At 42.9% G+C, this 9,620-nt stretch overlaps 1 protein-coding gene across 2 annotated transcripts in view; it reads right to left on the reverse strand.

Annotated features, from left to right (window-relative positions):
- Positions 1-9,085, reverse strand: part of SNX13 (sorting nexin 13) — a 76,814-nt gene extending 67,729 nt beyond the window's left edge. For both annotated transcript variants that reach the window (XM_074900371.1, XM_074900370.1), the window contains exon 1: positions 8,863-9,085. In XM_074900371.1, coding sequence (XP_074756472.1) covers positions 8,863-8,874 — 12 coding nt within the window. In that variant the 5' untranslated portion in view covers positions 8,875-9,085. The remainder of the gene's footprint in view (positions 1-8,862) is intronic.
- Between the last annotated feature and the right edge of the window lie 535 nt (positions 9,086-9,620).

Consider the following 9,620-nt stretch of genomic DNA (forward strand, 5'->3'; position numbering starts at 1 on the left):
AGCACAGGAAGAGTGCATCAACTCCTGCCACTAATACTTCAAGATTGTAGACTGAAACTAATTATAGATTAAACCAAGTCATTTCAGTATCCAGCTCTCGGGGTAAGTTTACAGAAGATACCTAAATATCTCAATCATTGCCACTTGGCTCAAGAACATCAAGAAGAAAAAAGAAACCTAACCAAAGTGTCACTAGACAACCTTATTTCTAACTTCTTCTGGAAGCAGAGATGCATTCAGAAGTCACAGAAGGAATAATGACATCCCCTGTTTTCAAAACGATGAGAATTATTTTGGGTATTGATTCACTTTAGATCTAAACAGAAGGAAATGCAGGGAAGCACTATGCACTTCCCTCACACCAGACCATGCAGCTGTTGTTTTGGCAACTTCCCCTGTGTTCCCACCCTCATACCTCTCCAGAAGGCTGGTTCACCAAAATGAAACAATTCCCCATGCAGTTGCTGCCCGATACAAGAAGCAGTGCAACACCAGCTTCTGTCTGGTGGGAGGGAGAAAACCTCTTTAGTAGCAGTCCAAACTACAACCAGTTAAGTTGAACATGAAATGACACTCAGTTATCCTGAATTCCTTTACGCATGCAGGATAAAGAAAAATATATGGCCAACCTAGTGACAGCAGCAGCAGGAAAACAAAGATAAATATATAAGGAAGAAAAAGAAAGAGGAAGGAAACATACTAGAGCACCAAGAAATAAACAAAAGAACCATACAGACAGCAAGGTGGAAACATTCATAGACTAACCCAGGTATACCATTCCAAACAGCAGCAACGCAGTTATTTTCATCATTGGAAAACAGAAAAATGCATCAAAAAATAGATAAGAGAAATAACAGTTATGGGCAAATCTCCAGAAATCCAGAGAGAAAAATTAAGAGTAGAAGCATAATGTTATATTGAAATTATTAAAACAAAAATATTTCAAAATAGAAAAGAGGGTATCAGTAAAATAAAGCACAACTAAAAGAAACAGTAGTGGAAAATAGCATACCACCATTAACTGGAGAATTCAATAAATGAAAATATCCAATAAAGTAATGGAAGACCTTAGAAACACTCATAGAAACATGAAGTTTGCCTTTGGTCTCACTATTGCTAACCCATAGAATGATTTGGATTGGAAGGGACCTTAAAGATCACCTTGTTCCAACCCCTCTGCCACGGGGCTGGACATCTTTAAGAAGTTGGAGTAGGGAAACTGCCAACTGAAAGACAAAAGACCAATATTATTTAAACTCCAGACCTTAAAACCAACAAAGAAATAAATAACACTTATTTCAAAGTTTCAGTCACATGTGCAAGTCAAATGAATGCAAGCATGAAGCATGAGAGAGAACACAGGATATAGCTGTAAGACAATAAAGCAAGGTGCTAGTACCAAACGCTTCTACACACAAACTAAGAATGAATTATGTTTAACAAAGGAAAACTGTGGTAAGAGTGAATTTTTAAAATAAAATCTTATTCTCCTAGCTTAGAGTTGTAAAGAAATATCTTCTTACCAAAACAATGAAAATTATATTCATACCAATTTGTTTTCAAAAAGAATTTTTAAAATTACTCATGAGTAATAAATGAACCATAAGTAATTCCCATGTTATTGTACGTACCATCAGATTAAATCTGTAATTGAGCCATTAAATCACAAGATTCAAGATTTCCATAGTATATGATTTTACTTTGCAAAGTTAATCAAATTTCAATGTGTTATCATTGTGACCAGAAATACTAACTTGGGTATATAAACTACAAAAGTATTTTTCTTCCACTTTTAAAAGAGGTTAGCTATCTCAAACAGATTTCATTAAAAATTAGATATCTATCAGTAACAAATATGCCAAGATATACTGAAGGGAGGAGAACCCACCCAGCATAGCATTTTGGGGGATGGGTGGGGGTTGTGGAATTGCACACCAAAATACGGGTTCAATTTCAAGCACAAATAATTCATTCAGTGGACAAGGAACACATATCGTTACCGATACTGTTACTTTCAAGAAAACAAAAAAATCATTCATATGCTTCAGAAAAGTAAGATGATACCATGTTATCAAATATTGCACCATTTGGGAAAACTGAAAATAAACAAAGATTTGAGTTATTATAAAGGATGTGAAATTCAAAGGTTTAAGTGAAGAGGTGCCAGGCCTCACACAGAAGGATGAACCCAGGACTCACAGACATCTCTCCTCAGTCCGCAGCAGCAGCTGTTAGAATAGCAGCATGGCAACAAGCAACGCTTCATCGTATCTTTAAGTAAGCCAGTTGCAAGATCATTTTGACAATCAGCAAAACTTTAAAGGAATCACTTTTTCTACAGTTACACAGGTTGGATACTTACTTCCTAAAGCATATAACACCATCAGACTTTTTGCCCATCTGCACAGTCAGGCAGTTGGCAGCAGGAATGCCAAATGCTGAATACAGGGTGACCAGAACATCAGGCATGTTCTTTACCACTGCTTTGAGGACCAGTTAAGAGCTATGAGAGAAGTTACCCCAAGTCTGAGGAACTGTTTCATGTTCAGTTGGTTAGCTGTGGCAAGAATTTCACGATGAACTTCTACAGTATTTTCTACTTGGCCTTGTCTGACAGCACCAACAGGAAGAGTGGAAATGCAGAGCATCCTACAGGATATGTAGCAATTCAAACTTCCTGAGCACGTTTGTTCGCTTACATCACCAGAGATAGCCTAACATACACTGTCTCAGGGGCACCAGAAGCGTTGAGTACAGTTATTTCTTAGAATTGAAGAAATATACTGAAGAATGGGAATACATGATCTTAAAATAGTGATATTTATGAATAATAGCATTCTGACACAAACAGATTTGACTAAAATAGAACCGGGATCACCCCATTCCTCCCAGAAGCATGAGATTAAGGGAAGAAAGACAGAGGAAAAAACAAAAAATAAAAATAGAATCACACTGTAACAAAAGCATGGCTGCATTTAAACAGCTAATACTCTTCAAAGCCCCCAAATTCATGAACATTCTTAGAAAGAAAACTTATAAAGCTCATCTTCCTACCCAAAACTCCAACTGCAGTGGGATACTGAATCAAGCAGTAGACATCAACGTTTCAGACATCAATGTTACAGACAACAGGTACCTGTGAACTTTTAATTAGGCTATATTACCCTTCACTTGAATAAACACAGCGCTATTTCCACCTGTGAAATAAAAAAACAATTCTGGATATTTAACATTTCAGATTATCAAAAATTCTTCCAACCCAGTCAAGGTTGGAAAGGACATCATACAGACCATTTGACACAGGAAGGGACAAACTCATCTCTGCTTGCTTACTTTCCATTATCTCCTGCTGACAACTAGTGGACTGACTGGTGGGGTACAAATTAAATTGGTCTTGGGCTTACTGTCCAAAAAAATATGCAAAGCAGCAGGACTGAAAAAGTTTAAGGGCCACTGGTGAAAGAGCTTCAAAATTAAACTACTGAACTAACTGCTATGGCCAAAGTCTGTATTTTGTCCTGGGAAATCCCTGAATTTTCAGAGAATCCCACTTGAACAAAACAGTTAAAAATTTGTGGGGCTTTTTAAATGTTTGAGAAATGCCAATGTTAAAATACAAGAATAAACTTGACTCACACCTTTTTAACCATAACACTGAGATCACATCCCCTTCCATATAGAAAACGGAAAGTCAATCGACACGTTAACTTCACAAAACCACCTCCGTTCTCTGAGGATTTTACAGCTACTTCTGCTTCAGAGCAAGAATAAAATCTTTTAACAGGTATTCCCAAACTCTGACAGGGTAGGAATTGACCTCTTTTCCAAAATAATGGCAGTTACAAAAGGAATCCCCTAGCTGAACATACCTATCATCTATGTTTACTCACATTAAAAATAAATGCTCGTTTCACCTCATACCTATAATCATAATTACACGGCCATCATTTTAAAGTGTAATAGTACAGAAATTATGTAAACAAGGTTAGAGTGCTCATGTTAAAAGCAGTATGTTTACATCATGAAATAATGCCTCAGTTTTTTCATTTCAGAAATCAGACATTACTTGGGGAGAGAAGGGCTGGGGGGGCGGGGGGGATGGACACCACAGGGACGGAAGAGAACAAGCAATTAAGTCCAAGATCACAATGCCTTGTGCTTCTTGAAGTTTCTCTCTCATGCAACTGTGAGTGCCAATTGCAATTGATTTTTCTATTATTCCAGCCTTGGTACTCTCAGTCAAGCAATGCTGAAAAGTGCTAGTGGGACTTCAAATTATTAATTCTTTAATTGTTGCCAATAACTTATATAAAACACCAATGGTTTCTTATTTCTAATAATATCAACACTCCTAATGCTAGTTCAAAGGAAAACATGCTTTGTCATCTTTGTGAGGGTGTGGAGAAAGGGACAAACATATTTAAAACAGAGATAATTCCCTAGAGTGCAGCCAGACAGAGGCAATCATCACTTGGAGCTCCTTTGGCTATCTAACCAGACAAGCTATTTTTACTGAACTGAGGAACTTTACACTTTTTTTTCTTCCACGCTGTTTTGGAGAAAGGTCCAGACTGACATTTTAGAGTTGCTGCATAACTCTGCATTCTGTCTCAGGAGTTTAGGCCCAACTGTACACTCTAGGAGTAGCCCTGAGCATTTAGACACTACCTTTTACTAATAGCCAGAAAAATATTTAAAAATAAATACTAGGAAAATATAATATCCATTCTTTGTAAAAGGTTAATTCTCCTAATTTTACCATTCCTCACGTAATTTTAACTGGCACTCCACAGAATATGGAGTTATTAAAAGAGCTTTTATAGCAACAATTAGGGACAAAGCAGACCAGCAATAGGGTAGACTTTGTTTACAGAATATATTAAAGGAGAAAGAGAAGCTTTTACCTCCCAAGGCCCTGTAACTGATGGTCCAGCTAGACCTCATCTGGCAAAGCACTGGTACCAAACCAAAGCCCCAGAATACAAATTCCACAAAAGGACAGAAAACTAATTTCTTTCAACACCCTGCTAATTGTCGACACGTTTGAAGCTGTCTCTACCAACATAGTTCAGTCACATGAAGCATCAGAGCGAATTTCCACAGCCCTATATCAAGGAACAGCAAAACTTAACAATGCTATAGTATGTCAAGCAGTTAACTGTTCTGCATCTTTCAGAGGTAGACTAACATACACATTACAAAATGCTACTGTTTCAGTAAGGCTAATTCATTATTATTTTAAAGCAAGTTAAAACAAGCTGCTGAGTCAACCTTCATTCTTAAAAATCAGGCTAATTTTTGTTTTGCTGAAAAACAGTTCTCAATGGTTACTAGCTATCAAAGTGTAAAAAAAGTTTCTTAAACATCTCTTATAAATAAAGAGTAGATTGTTTAACAGGAAGGAAATACTACATGTAGTTAGTGAGTTATCTTGCCCAGTTGTAATAACAAGAAATATCAACATGTCAGAGCTCATTTTGTATGGCTCTTTTAGTTGTGGACAAGAAAAAAAAAGTTTTCCTGCTTTGTGAAATTTGAAAAGTCTTCTCAACTGTTACTAGTACCGCAATAAGTACTCTTGCTAAGCTGAGAATTAAGATGTCAAAAATTTACCTGCTGATAAATTCAGAAGGAAGTCTTCACCAAGATCCTCAAAGCAGTTTAATGAGCAACTGGAGAAAAAAAAAAAAATGGAAAAAGAAATCTACTCACTTTTTCTAAAGTGCCGCCTTTAGATGCAACATGGGTTGCAAATGCAGACAGCACAGGCCATCAATCTGAAAGACATTCTAAAACTTCTTCTAAACTAAGTGCCATCAAAATCCTATTTAACATTTGTTCTCATCAGAATTTAAGACACCATCGACCAGCAAGAACCAGAGTTGTAAAACACCTGCTGCCTTGCTGTAGTAGGGGCAGTACAGTTGCTACTGCACAAGAGGCAAGAATAGTAAAGACAGTTGTCTGAAAACACAAGAGATAGACCATTGCAACTTGTGTCCATCATGGCTTCAACAGATGAGAAAGTGCTGAAACAGTAAGTCACATGGAAACAGACCACACTGGGTCTTAAAAAGCAAAGGAGACATCTGATGAATAAGAAAAGGGGAACAAGTGAAAGGACACAGAAAGGCCAACCCAACAGACCAGGGAAATGACCACTGCAGCCGGACTCTGAATGCATGCAGACGGAATGTATTCAACATGACTGCAGAAATAAGTTCCAATGGCCAAGATGGTGAAAAACTGTGGAACAGCATTTGCTCAGTAGGTAAATAAGTGTATGTGCTCGGCATCCAAAGACATGATTTCTGATGCAACTAAAATAAGACCACCTGCAGTAAGGGCAAATAAAAAACACAGCCGGTATTTTTTCCTGACGGGAAGCGCAATCTTCCCCTGAAATTACTGATTACAAGGTCTTAATCCTAACTGCATCCACACAAAACTGGACTGAATCTGCTGGGGTCTGCATATATGGATACAGTAAAAGGGTATAGGAAACTGATCTCAAGAAACTATAAGTTATGTTCTAACTGCATAATAACAACAAACGTAGAACCAGATTCTGCCTTTCTTTCATGCTTAAATGTATTTAAGAAAAATAGTCTACAGTGTTAAATTATAAAACTAACAGTTACAGTGGGAGAAATGTTTCTAAACTTTTAATGGCTGGGAAAAAAAAAAAAGACCGCGATCTTGGCCATTCTCGACAGTAGCAAACTACACATCTGTAGATAGCCAGCAAATTTTATATCACTTCACTACATGTTCTTAAATAAAATAGGTACTTTGCGAGAAGAAAAAAAAAAAAAAAAAGACTTGCTGGCTGTCCAGTGTTCTCCCTCCTCAAAGTTATTACGATAAATTTAGGCACCCTACAGACATCAGCAGTTTTCACTGTTGCCCTTCTCTAACGTCAATCTGCCATACATTCCACCTCAATTTTCACATATAGGAAAAAAGGAGTGATATTTAGGTGTTTATAGAATACTATATACATGTATCAGTAGGCTTGAAGCAATCTGCATCTTCCTGCAAAGCATGGAAAGGGTTCATGCAGTTTCACAAGGTGTTTTACCTACCAAGTCACAACTGGAACACCCAAAAAAGGCAGGCTGGAAAGGACTCTCTCCAGTTCACATCAGGTGGGTGGTCTGACCGCCAAGAGCTGTCTGGCTGTTTGAAGAACTCCCCACCACTGCTTTTCAGGCAGGCATGCAAAGCCTGCAACTTTGCCAGACTCCCCACCAAAACTTAAAGTCATCTCCTTGGCAGAGACTAAGCCTGGAACCATCTTGTCTACAGATATTTTAAATATAGGAACTAGAAGTAAAGCACATCAGAAACCAGTCCTTCAGACACCAAGGCCAAGTATCATAACTGGTCATCACACAGGTAAGCACTGGGTTTTACCTCAAAAATCCAATGGAGCAAGTGTCATCCACATTGCCACACCAGTGCTATTAGAAAAAAATTTTCGATTTCAAGACAATAAAGTGCCTTGGATAGGCACATGCAGCCATCATCAAACAGAACGAACAGTCCAGTATGAGACACTGATCCAGAACATTCTATGCCACCCTTAAAATAATCTAAATTACTATGGTCAGTGCTTATGTATCACACTTGCCAACACTATTTAATACAGATGATTAACCCTGACCACCCACTAAATACCCTTCATGCAAAAATAGGTCATGTATTTTTACAGGTTTCACTCACTCAGCAAATTTTACTTTCCCAAGGAAATCCGAGAGCACTACAGAACCACTTTCCTAATGCCCTGAAACTTTGAACTGATGGAGACCGAAAGCTTCAGGATACGTTTTTAGTTGTCATGCCGGAAAGCAAAGCTAAATTACTTAGGTGTCCGAAAGCAAGGGTTCACCCTTCAAGATTAAGGACAAATCAGTTTTGGACAAATAACCTTCACTGTGAGATAAAATGACAAATTATAAAACACAAGTAAGACAATCATCACATTGGAGAAGTATCTGTACGCCAGACACCTTGCTGACATATTAAAAATAGAAAATCAATCGGTCTTGGTGGAGAAAATGAGTACAGGGGAAAGTCTCATTTCCAGCAACCAGAAAACACCATCAGATTCTCCCTTTGGGAACACCTATGGACACAGTAGCCATTTCTAGCCCATGCTGATCCTCAAATAACCTGCTTGCCTCAGCTTGGCTGCTCAGCCGCTTTGGGACACAAACCCCCTACCCGGGTGAGGCGACCCGAGGCACCTAACTTCTACCAATTACCTACAACCACAAACTCCTGCAACAGCAAAACTGTTCGGTTTAAGCCGTTCAAGGAGACAGCGAACAGGGAGCCTTTACATGGAGGAGGAGGCCGGAGGGGCTGAAGTCGGAGCCGGCGGCCGGGGCCCGGGCGGGGACACCTCTTCGGCGAGGCCTAGGGCCGCGGCAGGCCCCCTCCTCCCCAGGTGCGCTCCTCCAGAAACGGGGCCCGCCGGGAGGAGCGGCCCGGCGGCCTCTCGCCGGGCGGGAAAGCCCAACCGGCGTTGGCCGGCGGGGGAGGCCGGGCCCGCCCGGCCCGGAGCAGGCACGGCGGGCCGGGCTCCGCCGCGGCGCCGAAGCGTCCCCCTCCCGTCCCGCCCTACCGGGCCCTGCCGGAGGAACAGCGCCCGGCCGGGGAGGAGGAAAGGGAGATAAGAGGGGCCGGCGCTGCCCTGGGCGGGCTGGCCGGCGCCTCTGCCCTCCCGGCCAAGGGAGAGGCTGCCCGCCACCTGTGCAGGTCGGAGGCCCGGCGGAGGGCAGAGCCCTCCTCCACCACGGGCTGCGGCTGCCCGCTCCCTCCCCTCCCGCACCCCGCCGGCTGCAGCAGGTCTCTTACCTCTGCTAACATTATTACCCCGCTGCGCTGCGGCGCCTCGGCGGCTCTAGCCCCGCAGCATGGTGAAGCCTTGCGGCGACGCGGAATGCTCCCCCTCACCCTGTGCGGAGGGAAGGCGAGGCGAGCGCCGCCAGCCCCCTGCCGCCCCGCTCAGCGGCCGCCCGCCACCCCCAGCGCCGCAGCCGCCCTCGCAGCTCGGTCCGGAGCGGCCGCCATCTTGGGAGAGCTACGTGCACCGCCGCCGCTCCCCGCCCGGCGCGCCCGACCATTGGTGCTGCCGGACGCGGGGCCGCCCCCGCCGGGGCCGCCCCGCCCACCCCCCGCCCTGCCGCGGCCCGGCCCGGCCCGGCCCGCCGCTGCGCGAGACCGCGCCGCCGCCTGCCCGGGCCGGGGGGGGGGGCATAAACAGCGCGGGCGGCCCCCTGCCAGCGTCTAGCCCCAGGGCTGCGGCCGGGAAGGCGCCGCGGTCCCTCAGTCTGGGACCGGGTATGGCTCTGGGGGGCACTGCCGGAGCTCGCCCCGCGGCGCAGCGGCCCTGAAGCGCTGCACAGCCCGAAGGGAGAACTTGAAGCATTGTGGTAGAACTTGAAACGCTGTAGTCTAAGCTGCCTTGCTGTGAGGACTTTTTGCCCCGTCTCCCTTGAGACGCTGGTGTGCGTTGTCTCTGAGCTCTTCGATGCCAGGCAGTGTTCTGAGGACGCTAATTGAAATATTTTTTTTAATTCCTGACCAAGCAGGATGCCTATCATCTACCAATA

The sequence above is a fragment of the Athene noctua genome, chromosome 2, assembly GCF_965140245.1.
Source record: "Athene noctua chromosome 2, bAthNoc1.hap1.1, whole genome shotgun sequence".
Taxonomy (NCBI): Eukaryota; Metazoa; Chordata; class Aves; order Strigiformes; family Strigidae; genus Athene; species Athene noctua.